The sequence below is a fragment of the Astatotilapia calliptera genome, chromosome 12, assembly GCF_900246225.1.
Source record: "Astatotilapia calliptera chromosome 12, fAstCal1.2, whole genome shotgun sequence".
Lineage (NCBI taxonomy): Eukaryota > Metazoa > Chordata > Actinopteri > Cichliformes > Cichlidae > Astatotilapia > Astatotilapia calliptera.
The window spans coordinates 10,946,482-10,960,650 of NC_039313.1; the positions used below are offsets into that span (position 1 = coordinate 10,946,482).

Sequence of the window (14,169 nt, forward strand, 5' to 3'; positions counted from 1 at the left end):
TTTTTGGAAGGATTCGCTGCTATTGTGAGACGGGAGTAAATTGGACATTTTGTGTCACATTCTAACAAATGCACAATTTTAATATCACAGTTAAATCTGAGAAATCTCTTAATGTTTTTATGAAGATACAAAAAAACGAATCCAGATACACAACTCATGAATGGTGCAGAGGTAATATTAAGCCTTGACAGAGGTATGCAGCCTCAAGTGGCCTTTTTTAAGTGCATTACATTTAAGCGAAAGACCAGCAAAGAAAACAAACACTAATGAAAGAGTAAAGCCTTCTCAATGACTTCAAACAACAGACTAATCTGCAGTGCCTACCAAAAGTTTAGAAGTACTCTGCTTCCTGGTCAAATAGCTGTTAGAAATAAATGATTGCCCCACTAATCATAAACCAGATGGGATGCTGTGTCACTGCAGGATGTTGTATAGATCTCTTCAATTGTGGATAAATCTGTAACAGTATTACCAACAATCTCCATGCTTCACGGCAGGAACGACATCCTTTCACCTTCTCGGAGTCGCAGTGGGCTGAACCAAAAATCTAAACCCCAAAACTTCGACTAAGATCAAAGCCCAGAAACCCATTCTTTGTGTTTCTTTGTAGGGATGGATATTGATAACAGTTTGTTTGATACAAATCCCTTAATCCCTCCTGATCTGTGTACAAAGAAGAACAAAAAATTAAGACTATACAGATTTTTCCCCCCAGCTTTAGAATCACGTATTTCACCTGTGGAAAAGCTCAACTCCTGTGAATTTGACATCATGGTTTTGCAACTACCAGAGGAAAAAATGGATTGGACAATGTAAAGACCAGTCTTGATTCCCATCCCTTTTTCCTGGCCTAAGCAGTTCTTTTCTTCTTATCGGTTTCCCTCAGGGGAGGTTTCTTTGCAACAATTCGACCATGAAGGCCTGATTCACAGCCTCCCTTGAACAGTCGATATTGAGATGTGTCTGCTGTTTGAACTCTGGGAAGCACTGATGTGGGCTCTAATCTGAGCTGCCGTTAATTGTTCATCTCTGAGTCTCTAAGAAGTTATCCTCTGCGGCAAAGGGAAGTCTCGGCCTTCCTCTCCTGAAGCAGACAACACGATAGCCATTTTTGTTTGATAGATTTTACGACTACACTTTCTAAACTGACTGACCTTGGTGTCTGAAAGTAAAGATAGAGTGTCTTTTCTGTTTACTTAGTGGAGTGGTCCTTGCCATAACATGAATTACTGCAGTAGCTCAAGGTCACTTCCGGCATATGAACACTATTGCAGTCCAGAATAACTGAATCTGAAGTTGGTTATAATTTTATTAACAGTGTTTAAAATTGTTAAACCAAACCTTTAGAAAACTAAGATTCAGCAAGTCAGATTCCTGAACAGCAGACTAAGAAAAGCATTTCTTTAAGGACTTGGATTTAACCACAGCAGTCGTGATGAAATATGACAGCTGCCCAAAAAACTGGAACCAAACTGTTCTCTAAAATATCCATAAATGCTTTAAAATTTGATCTTTCATTGCCTGACATTAAGGTCCTTGGCTGTGTACTCAAACTTTGGATAAACTGTGTAATTACTCTATAAAATGCTCTTCATTTGTCTCAGAAACTGGAAATAAATTTTGCTATAAAGACTGCGTTAATGAGTACATCAGATAATGAGAGGGGCCATGAAGCTGGTGGTTCATTAAACTACTTGATAAAGTGTGTGGGGACATTATAATCATGTGGAGTTCAGCTGCTCCTGTAAAATGTTCCATTTTCTTTGGACATTACACAACTGCACCAAACAGCTTGCAGCTCATATTTGGTTGATTCTGCTCTCCTCATCTAAACTTCAGGTTTTGTGGAAAGAGAATGGAGGTTTCTGCCACAACTTTCAAAGTGCACGGAGAAGAACAAGGGTCCTAAGAGGTCTAAGATAATTCAGGGTGACACCCTGATGAAGGCCACAGACCAAAATGTCTGATCAAGTAATAAAATTGTTCCTTATACCTTAAATGTTGCTGGGGCTTACATTAGTATATCAAAGTCTGAGCCAATCCTCATTTCTTTATATTTTGCTAGGAATATGTTAAGGTGCAGTGATTTATTGAAACGTGGAAACGAACACGTAAATACAGTATGTAAGGCATAGTTTATGCCTTGAAAGTCAATATTTGATATGTTTATTCTTCAACACAGTCTGAACTCTTGGACAAGCTTCCTCGTCTTTTCTTAAGAACTTTTCAGGATTAGTTCTCCAGACTTCTTGAAGGAGATTCAAAGCTTTTCTTTGGACACTGGCTGCATTTTGGTCCGTTCTCCGTCAAGATGATCTCACACTGCTTCAATAATGTTGAGGTCTGGGGTCTGGGGAGACAACTCCATGACTGATAGTGTTCCACTGTGGGGGGGTTTTCTTATCAGTTATGCTTTTACTGCACTGGAAGTGTTTTTATGATCAACATTATGCTGAAAAATGATGCTGTTTCCAGTCAGATGCTTTCTGATGGTACCTGGTATGCATTTTGACAAGATTCCCAATACCACTTGCTGAAATAGAGTCTTAAACCATGACAGACCACCGTGTTTTACAGATGGCTGTAGACATTTTGAACAAAAATGTCAAATGTGGATTCATCACTCCATCAAGAACTATTGTCACAGATTTTTAGTCAAGTTCTTGTATAATTTGGCACACCTCAGCCTCTTCTCCTGGTTTGCCTTCCCTAAGAATGGCTTCTTGACAGCAACCCTACCACCATTTCAGAGGAGTGGATGGATGAGTCGGAGGGCTGGATGCATTTCTCAGGTTCTGTGTCAGGTCGATTTTTTCTCTCTAAAGGAGATGACTTTCAGATACTGTTCATATGTTGTTGATAATTTTTAGGTCTTTTTTTTCTTCTGTCCTCTACCTATCCAGTTAAGGACACACTGCACCCAAGATACACCAAGTTTTCAGCTAACAACTCTGTTTATGCCTTTCAAACTGTGTAGATCCATAGATTCGACTAAAAAAAATAAGAATAAATGTTTCGGGACAGGCTGCTAGAAATAAAGCACCTAAAATAAAATTGTTTCTTCACTAAGATGTCTGCTATTTTTAGAAACAACTCTTTGTTCATCCCTTGTGTTTGGTGCCTAATTACCGAAGTATTGATTCACAGATCAGTGTTAAGTGGGTGAAGAAACAATAAAAAAAAAAAAACATCCCTCTGGGTGGAAAAAGCAGGTAATGTCCAAACAAAAACTGAAAGGCCTTCAGAACCTTGAACATTATTTCTCAAGACCACTTTAAAACATTACAAGAAAGCCTGGCTTCTTTAGATACCCAAAATATAAAGAAATGGGGCTTTTTGCACAGCACCTTATATCTGCATACAATCCTTTTTTTTTAAAAAATAATGCATTAATTAAGCTTTTATAACAACTTTTTATATTTTTGCTAATGAACTGGTGCCACTTAGTCAACTGGGCTAATTCAATTAGCATTTAAACAATCATTATAAAAAAGGTGAAGCACTTAAATACACAGAAAAAGTTGGAGACAAAAATGACAGGATGAAAACAGAGCCGTCAGAGTAACGATCACGAGATGAGTTGTACGAGCAGTAAAAGCACATCACAACAAAAAGGTCAGCACTGCAGCTGTTGTATAAACAAGTCCAGAGAGACTGCTTAGCAAAGACATTACACAAAGAATGAATGTTTGCAAAGTGCAACAAAAAATGCATTTTCAGCACAGTATTTACACAGATAATATAAGGAGCTTTAAACTACAGAAATAAAATTGGATCCAAAAGGAAAATGGCAGAATCCAATAACACTAAAATGTCGATCATATTGATTGATTTATATTGCATTTTACTGTTTGTTTCACATAACTGAGAGGCAGCATGAATAAATAACCTAATACGCACAAACAAAAAAATATATACATACATTTGGGAAAACAAAACAGCAAAGTTTTCTTGCTTTTTCTTGCCTGCAAAACAAAAGTGAATCTACCTAGGCAAACTGAGGTTAGGGAATACTTTTTGCTGTCTGTTATGTAGGTGTATGCAGTCTTGCTTCAGCACCTGAACTGAGGATAGCAGTGCAGAGGCGGCAGGATAAGAAAAATGAGCGTACTGGATGGAGAGAGTTAAAAGATGGAGTTTGAAAGAGTGGAGCTTTGTAAACTGTAGTGCGGCACTTCCTTGGTGGACAAAGCTGAAATGAGAAGAAGTTATGCCAGCGTGGGTGGCACTATGCAGTCAACCAGCGAGCTACATGTGGCAAAGCCAGTCATAAGGATGCTCTTTCTGTTGTGTGGTGATGCTAGTAAAATCTTTAAATTATAAAAAAAATCAGGGCCTGTATTTCCAGAGTTAGGCATATGAATAGTAGAGAATTGCGAAGCACAAAAGAAGAGTAGTCTCCACACTGAAGAGTGCAATTTCCAGTATTCAGAGGTGTCGCTTGGCAATCATTCATATGAAAAGCAGGTCATATACAGAAAGACGGCTCTACCTACTATTATGACATCATGTGACATGTAGCTCAGAAGGTAGAAAATCATCTTGCTGGTTGGTGGTCTGCGTTTGATCTCAGATACTTCCTGCCCACGTGTTAAAGTCTACTTGCTTAAGACCCCAATTACCCTCCCTGCCCCTAGTGGTTATGGTTAGGTAGTATCTTCGTGGCACCTTACTGCCAATAGTTTCTGTGTGCATACTTGTATGGCTCAGGTTGTGGGTATATAAATCTTGCTCTGACCACCTGACTCCTGTTTGGGAAGAAAAAAGGTTCTAATTTGAGTTTTTCTGTGAAAACTTAGTTTAAGGTAAAATTAGGTTCAGAAAAGTGGCAGTTTCAGTCTGTAAGTTTGTAGGAAATGATTGTGAGGTAATGGAAACACAAGTGTGTGTGTAAATGGGCATGTGGGAGGCAAATTGTAAGGCACTTTGATAAAAGCCCTATATAACGTCAGTCCATTTATCAGTCCATATCATAAAATGATCTAATAGGAACATAAAAATGCCCTGAAGCTAAAATGTAACACCATTAGATTTTTTTCACCCCGAGCTTGAAGTATATGTGCCAGCTCTTTTTCATTTGAAAGTGTAGGTGTAGGTTTCCACTATTTACTGGAGAATTACAAAGTACAGTTTTGTTTGCCTGTATGACTTTTCTCATGTGATGCTTGAAATAAATCCCAGGAAGCACACACAAAGCACCACTGAGCTCACAATACTCCTTTCACAGAACCTGGGATACACAACCTGTAACAAATATGAACAAATTAACATTACCAACTAAAGTACAACTAAATACTATTAGGAGGAAGGAGGCAAGGAGGTGGAGGGTGATGTGTTTTTGGAAGCAATGAAGCAATGATGATGCAGAGCTCAGTGGCAGACTTGAAAAGCACCAAATCTATATATGGCTTGCCTTTTGTAAACAGACAGGTGGTGGGCACATATAACTGAATGTCCTACATATTATAACCAACACATCTATAAAGACTTAATACACTGAAGTCTTTGAAAATGCTCTCTATTGCAAAACATAATGTAAAGTGCTGGTATCACCTTTTTTTTCTTTTTAAACTGCTCATAGTGTCGACTATTCACAATGTAAGCAAATGTTCATTGTTCCGAGATTTAAACAGGAAAAGCCATTTTAAGATGACAGCACCCACGGCCATTATGGTTCTTTAATGTGCGATAAGCAAATATGCAGTTTCTTACCTTTTCCATCATCTGGCAAAACAAAATGCTTCCAAGCACGTGGATGCTAAAACTTTGAATAACAATATCCTCATCTTTACTGGATTCTATGATGCTGAAGCTTGCATTTAAAACGCTTCATTGGTTAATGCTACTGCTATCTCCATAGCTGCCAGCAGAGCTGTTAAATAGTATGCCTGCTCACATCAATGTGATAAAACTGCTGCTCTTTCTCTATGCAGATTTACATTTGCACAGTCACGACTCCCGAGACCATCACCTCAAAGTTGCTCTGCAGTGAATACGAATAACATGCCTGCACCTTTGACAGCTGGTGAATTGGACACCTTGGAAGTCGGATATCACGTCCAACAGTCACGACAGTTGGACTTCTTTTAAATCTAAGACCTTACTGCTAATTGGCATTCAGGATGTGGGCTCTATCCATGCAGGTGCTTTTATAATGGAGATTCAGTTGCTTTAAAGTTGTATTTCATGTGGTTGTTCTGGTATTTTCTGTGCATGTCCTGTAGGCAGTTTGGGCCAGCGCACAGCCAGTCCCACAACGGTGCCTTTTGAGAACAAACTACCATAATAAACATATCGGAGAGCTGAATGTTAAGTAGTGCTACTTAGAGAACGATGAGTTAATATCCGTGGGAAGAAAATCACGGCCAACCAGATCTTAAGGCTTCATAACAGATGTGGGCCTTAAATTTCAACTGTCACTTCAGTGTCTATGAAGCCTACTCACTTCAGACGTTGAAATGAGTCATTTCAACTTTTTTATGTAACTTTTCAGTCTATCCAGTCTTTTTATTTCTCTCAGTGGAAAGATGTGGAACCAGCTCTATACTGGACACAACAGAAGAGAGATGAAGGAGCTACAGGGGCTCAGGAAAGCCAGTGGTCTTCTGTACCTTATAGGAGCAAAAGTCCGGCTCCTCGCAGTCAGAATCGCTGTGATAAGGGTCGTCAGAAGTGGTCCAGGTCAGAGGACCCTCCTGTTTCTTCCAGAAATCACAGATGGGAACATCCCTGGGAACCTCCAGAGGATAGTGGGCAGAACAGACAGAAGCAAGCTCTGGTTAACATAATATGCAAAATATAATGGAGACCACAGGATAAATGGATGACATTGTGTCTTTAACTCTTTCCCCCATAAAGACGTCATTTGACGACCGCCCTGCACCCTTAACCACGAGTTTTGATATCTCAGTATCTATAAATAAAGATGTGGTTTGACCACCACTGGAGTAGTTTTTTCCAAGGGAACCTTTATAGACAGAGCCTTCTGGTGAAAACCCAGACACTTCTTTTCCTGTAAGCAGACCTGAAATGCATTCAGAAAAAGGCTTCAAGAGTTACTCCTAGTGGGCTTTAAAGGGGTAAAGAGTTAAATGAACCTGATTTCTACTGAAGTCTAAAAGCAATGCAATAGAACGCTCTCTAGTACAACACCATCCTCTGGTGAACTGTGGCCTCATTAGCGGTGCTGGACTGCATTAGATTGTGGAGGTGTATGATATAAAGTCTCCAATGAGTACAGAGTAACTTAAATAGTTATAAAACCAAATTCAAACAAAGAAAACATTAAAGAGTTGAAGGTAACATTAAAATTGCATCTTTGGGTAAAACACACACCAGATCTATTACATATTTAATTCATTAAACTACCTTTAGGACAAGATTTCAGTGCAGTTTTGTTTGTTAAATTACGCAGTTTTATAAGGCCCAACTTTTAAAACTATTAAAATTTTTCTTACTTCTTCCTGGATCAGGATGCCACAGCGAACCAGACTGTCAATGGCATCCAGCGCGAAACTCTGGGAAGACTGACAAGGCTATTGAGAAAACGTGAGAGGGCAAATGATTCAATGGTGAGGCAAGGTTACAAACAGCTTCAGCCAATCACATATCTAAAAAATGCAGAGGGAGACGGCTGACAGGGAACATAAGGTGTGTAGTAGAGACGTAGGAATCATCTTAGAACGAGAATAAGGGGTGCCCGGGAGGGGAATCAGAGCAGGAGAGATGTTTCTCTGTGAGGAATGGGGAGAGAAATGTAGCTGCAAGCAGCAGAGACAAGAAAGAGCAGCTGCCGAAATGAAAGGTGGGGAAACAAAAAGGAATAGTATTTCTGGCTCAGATTCGGAGCCCTTGAAGTCAGTTTGATGGAGCATGTACACACACACACACACACACACACACAAGCGCACACACAGATACACAGTGCACGCATACAATCCAAAACCTCTCTCTGGCTGAGACAGAGGCAGCAGAGCAGGATGAATGGCTGTTCAGCTCCATTAAACATCCATTGAATGAGACACGCTGGCTGTGTGTGTGTGTGTGTGTGTGTGTGTGTGTGTGTGTGTGTGTGTGTGTGTGTGTGTGTGTGTGTGTGTGTGTGTGTGTGTGTGTGTGTGTGTGTGTGTGTGTGAGATATGAATTCAAACTCACTGGCATGAAGCCCGGAGGCAGGAGATGGCAGAGCTGCAAGGCTCTTGCAGTGAGCTCAGACTGGCAGAGCACCACATCAAACTCCGTGTCACCTTTGACCTCCACTCCTTCCACGTCACTCCGCACGCTGCTGCTGACGCCACTGTGAGCCACCTCGCACAGCATGGCTGACACCGCACACGCTACGAACACAAACATTTTATTGTTTGCCTCCTCAAGACCAAATGTGCAGCACAGGTGTTGTGTGGCAAAGCAAGTGTTTGTTTATGACAGCTAAGTAGGTTACAATTTGGCTGAAATCTGTTAGCCATTACACACGCTCTTTGGAAAATAGATACACTGATGAGATTTTGCTGATAAGCGTGAGCTAGGATTTCCGTCATTTACACAAGTGTTATTAAGTCTTTGTTTACATTCTCAATCCCAATTATCCATTCTTTTTCATGTCCTGGTGGAAAAGTCTTGACATCCAGATTGTTCATGTTCCTAAACTGTGCAGCTGTCACACCTCGGGAAATTCAAACCTGATGGAGAAACCTGTGAAGTAAATCCATTTTCCTTATTTTATTAAATTCCATACAGCACCAAATCAAAACAGCAGTCACCTCCAGGCAGTTTATACTGTAAAGTAAAGACAAAACAAAAAAGTAAACAAAAATTTAAAACAATGACTTGAGATATTCCTGTTAACTAGTTTAATAGTCATTAACTGGTCAACTAGTCTAAAAATAAGAACACACATATGTGAGATCGATTAACAGAGTGCTGTTAATTTTAGCTGTGCTGTGCTAAGTTATCATCCACAGTACACTGCCTGCACTCAGTGTGGTTAGGTATTGCTCCAGCCTGACAGTTATATGTAATTTTACTCTGGCTCTGCACACTTACAGCCATTTATTTTCTGCATCAAATTACTGCAGAACTGCGCTCATTCATGGACCTTTTCACCTCGCTTCTTTAAAACTTCCCATCGCATAAAGAAGGTCGGCAAGTGTCATTGTAACCTCTTGATGACAGGGCACTGCCAGTGTATATTAATAAAATAAAAGAAGGATTTTATTTTGCTACTTGTTTAACTGACTAGTATTTCTGGTCCCAAGTAGTGAGCAGCAACACCTCAAGGGCACATGACTACTATGGACAAAAGCTCAGGCTTCAAACAGCTTTTTTCCTACTCTTGGCTCCGGATGAGGTTAATAAAAGTGGGCGTTTCTATTATGGTAATCTCGACCACCCTTTTAACTTATCTGTTTGCAAAGTGGTAAAACTGTTTGTTGCAGGCTTGGGAATAACCTGAGGGACCGCACCATGCCCAGCATAACATAAATCGTTATGAATCATGAAAAGCTAATCCAGTAGAGTCCAAGAATAAAACTGTGAAGCAGGAAATGAGCATAACACAGCCACTTTAAACAAAAACCATTATGGAGGCGGGGGAGATTTGACTATTGCTAACCCCAAATGTGTGTTTATCATATCGCTCTTTCGATTTGCTACAACATCACAACAACGTACTGTATACAGGACCTGATGCAACTTATTTTTACCACTTGAGGTTAGCACCCATGTATGAATATACAACAAAGAGACTTTCAGCAGTACAAAGCCCCCTGCCCACCAGTTTCACTTCCTATACAACCAAAAGAGGTCATGCAGGAACAGTGAATCACGCTGGAGAAGTAGCTTCCTGTACTTCAAACCATTATTTTTACCTCCACCAGGAATCCAAAAATGGGGCTACAGTTTCTATGGCTTCATTCCTGTCTGCCTGTCAGCATGAAAATAAGATTTCAGCAGATAGCTCTGGGCTTGAGGATCTGGTAAAGTATAGATTTACGGTTTAGGATTTCTGCCATTAGACGATTACCATATATTACTGTCATGTATTATCGCTCTGTTCCCAACCAAAACACCAAAGAAAAACACAAGACACTGGATAATTCTGTAAATTAAAACACCAGATATTCAGTGCCAATACTCTTTAGATTATTGCTTTCAGCAATATCTGTGGTACAGGTGTAGATTGTTTAAAAAAAAATGTGGGGGAAAAAAATACAGCTGCGGATATTAAAACACAAAAATAAAGTGTAGGTCTGTGACAGAAGGCAAACTATGTCTTTTAAAGGAAATGAATGACTTGGACGCCCATCCATAATCAAACCTCCACACTTCTATTTCCTCCTGCTCGCATCCAGGCCATCTATTTCCTGAATGCATAATGGGAATGGAAATAAAATGTAAAGAGCACAATCAGCATATGTGAACACCATATGTTGGTTATGATAAACTTTCAGTATGTGTCCATTATCAGAATTTTACACAGGAGATAACACAATCAAACCAGGGATTTCCGGTCTCTATCCAAAAGAGGAGGTTTTTAATGGTGCCACGTGTAATACAGTTTGATTCAATTACATGCATTCCATACAACTGTGACCCTAATGCACATCTTGCATTTGTAGTCTGATTTGCTGTCCATGTCTTGCTCATGGATGGTCACTGAAGCAACTGCCAACTGTCTACAAGACAGTTGATGTACAGTTTAGCTCTCAGGGCCTTATTTGTAGTGACTGAAATTGAAATGCAGCCACGGAAAAATCTAAATAAAACCTGTAAGAGTTATCTGACAGGCTTCAGCCAACAAAAACTAAAAAACTGCAACTCTAGTACTGTTGTTTTAAATTTGACATATACTATATACAGTGGGGCAAAAAGGTATTTAGTCAGCCACCGATTGTGCAAGTTCCCCCACTTAAAATGATGACAGAGGTCAGTAATTTGCACCAGAGGTACACTTCAACTGTGAGAGACAGAATGTGAAAAAAAAATCCATGAATCCACATGGTAGGATTTGTAAAGAATTTATTCGTAAATCAGGGTGGAAAATAAGTATTTGGTCAATAACAAAAATACAACTCAATACTTTGTAACATAACCTTTGTTGGCAATAACAGAGGTCAAACGTTTACTATACGTCTTTACCAGGTTTGCACACACAGTAGCTTGTATTTTGGCCCATTCCTCCATGCAGATCTTCTCGAGAGCAGTGATGTTTTGGGGCTGTCGCCGAGCAACACGGACTTTCAACTCCCGCCACAGATTTTCTATGGGGTTGAGGTCTGGAGACTGGCTAGGCCACTCCAGGACTTTCAAATGCTTCTTACGGAGCCACTCCTTTGTTGCCCGGGCGGTGTGTTTTGGATCATTGTCATGTTGAAAGACCCAGCCTCGTTTCATCTTCAAAGTTCTCACTGATGGAAGGAGGTTTTGGCTCAAAATCTCACGATACATGGCCCCATTCATTCTGTCCTTAACACGGATCAGTCGTCCTGTCCCCTTGGCAGAAAAACAGCCCCATAGCATGATGTTTCCACCCCCATGCTTCACAGTAGGTATGGTGTTCTTGGGATGCAACTCAGTATTCTTCTTCCTCCAAACACGACGAGTTTAGTTTATACCAAAAAGTTCTACTTTGGTTTCATCTGACCACATGACATTCTCCCAATCCTCTGCTGTATCATCCATGTGCTCTCTGGCAAACTTCAGACGGGCCTGGACATGCACTGGCTTCAGCAGCGGAACACGTCTGGCACTGCGGGATTTGATTCCTGTCGTTGTAGTGTGTTACTGATGGTGACCTTTGTTACTTTGGTCCCAGCTCTCTGCAGGTCATTCACCAGGTCCCCCCGTGTGGTTCTGGGATCTTTGCTCACCGTTCTCATGATCATTTTGACCCCACGGGATGAGATCTTGCGTGGAGCCCCAGATCGTGGGAGATTATCAGTGGTCTTGTATGTCTTCCATTTTCTGATGATTGCTCCCACAGTTGATTTTTTCACACCAAGCTGCTTGCCTATTGTAGATTCACTCTTCCCAGTCTGGTGCAGGTCTACAATACTTTTCCTGGTGTCCTTCGAAAGCTCTTTGGTCTTGGCCATGGCGGAGTTTGGAGTCTGACTGTTTGAGGCTGTGGACAGGTGTCTTTTATACAGATGATGAGTTCAAACAGGTGCCATTCATACAGGTAACGAGTGGGGGACAGAAAAGCTTCTTACAGAAGACGTTACAGGTCTGTGAGAGCCAGAGATTTTCCTTGTTTGAGGTGACCAAATACTTATTTTCCACCCTAATTTACGAATAAATTCTTTACAAATCCTACCATGTGAATTCATGGATTTTTTTTTTCACATTCTGTCTCTCACAGTTGAAGTGTACCTCTGGTGCAAATTACTGACCTCTGTCATCATTTTAAGTGGGGGAACTTGCACAATCGGTGGCTGACTAAATACTTTTTTGCCCCACTGTACTACTACTTTGATATACTATCACTGGCCAGTCACATGAAAGCTCGATACATTTAGACACGCAGACATGATCAAGACAATCTGCTGAAGTTCAAACTGCATCAGAATGTGGAAGAAAGGTGATTTAAGTGGCTGTGTAGATGGTACAGTTGGTGATGCAAGACAGACTGATAATTTCAGAAACTGCTGACCTACTGGGATTTTCCCACTCAACCATCTCTAGACTTTATAGAGAATGGTCAGAAAAAGAGAAAATATCCAGTGAGCTGCAATTCTCTGGGCAAAAATGCCTTGCTGATGTCAGAGGTCAGAAGAGGATGCCAGACTGACAGGAAGGCAACGATAACTTACATAACAGCTCGCTACAAACAGGGCATGCAGAAGAGCATCTCTGAATGTACAACATGTCATCCCTTTGTCACCACATGTACTCAGCTTCTGATGGCTCCTTCCAGCAGGATAATGAGCCATGTCACAAAACTCAAACCATCTCAAACTGTACTTTGAGATGGTTACTCAAATGATCTCCACAGTCATCAGATCTGATTCTCTGTCAACAGTGTTGGGGAGTAACGGAATACATGTGCCGCCGTTACGTATTTAAAAACACTAAACATGAGTAGCTGTATTCCGTTAGTTACCGTTTAAAAAGGTGGTATTCAGAATACAGTTACTTTGTTGAAATAAATGGATTACACGCCGGTATTTTCCTGTTTCATATGTTAGGCTATGCCCTCTCTATTTTTGGCAATTCCACGCCGGTGGAAACCCAAACAAAACACACATTAAGAGGCTCAAATGCCTGTGTCTCAATCTCATAATGACGTGAACAAATGTTTTTTAAATTATTTAATATGAAGGCAATAGGCAGAGTGTTATAGGTGTAGTCCTAAAGAATGTAGCCTCATGGGTAGTGTAGTCCGTGCTGCAGGGAGAATGGCCTGCCATACCCGTTATCTGTCTGTGAGCACGAGGAGGGAGAAAAAGGAGAGTGGAAAAGCACGAGTTGTCACCGATCAGAAACGGGAGATGGAAGCATGTAAATATTATAATAACCACTTCAGCCAAGAAGAGTGCCTGACGAGCACAGTTGTAAGTAAGCTATTAAGACTCGACTGTATTTAGTATTTAGTATTTATTTATTTATTGTCATTGTCAAGAACAATGAAATTGCGTTTGGGGCTTCCATACAACCCAAAAAAAAGAAGAAAATAATAAATACCCCTTAAAACCCAAGTGTACATATTTAACCCAGTGTGACTCCAATGCAATAAGACAATCCTTAGCAATAATGTTCGTAGAAATTCAGACAAAGACCTGAGAAACATGACAAAATACAACAATGCAACCCATTCAATATTATTGTACTGTGAGATATGATATCAGATATGATAGTTATCTATTTAAGAAAGAGGGGGGGGGGCAGGAGGGGGAAGAGAATAAAGATATGATGCACCAATGCAGACCAGTTCATTGCTATTAAGAAGTTGGATATGGTTATTGTCCGTGAGAGGGGGGCAGAGAGTTCAGGAGCCTCACAGCCTGTGGATACAGGCTGTTGGCCAGTCTGGATGTTCTGGCCTGTATAGACCTGTACCTTCTCCCTGAGGGCAGCAGATGGAAAAGGTGGCGCGCAGGGTGATGTTGGTCCCGCAGGATACTGTGCACCCTCCTCAGACAGCGAGTGGGGAAGATATTACTGATCTCTGGC

General features: G+C 40.6%; 1 protein-coding gene across 11 annotated transcripts in view; it reads right to left on the bottom strand.

Moving 5' to 3' along the window:
* gpat2 (glycerol-3-phosphate acyltransferase 2, mitochondrial) overlaps positions 1 to 14,169 on the bottom strand; it is a 184,977-nt gene that overhangs the window by 5,244 nt on the left and 165,564 nt on the right. For all 11 annotated transcript variants that reach the window (XM_026187658.1, XM_026187665.1, XM_026187664.1 and 8 more), the window contains 3 exons: positions 8,155 to 8,336; positions 7,458 to 7,535; positions 6,612 to 6,737 (listed from right to left, as the gene is read on the bottom strand). In XM_026187658.1, the coding sequence (XP_026043443.1) occupies positions 6,612 to 6,737; positions 7,458 to 7,535; positions 8,155 to 8,336 (386 nt within the window). The remainder of the gene's footprint in view (positions 1 to 6,611; positions 6,738 to 7,457; positions 7,536 to 8,154; positions 8,337 to 14,169) is intronic.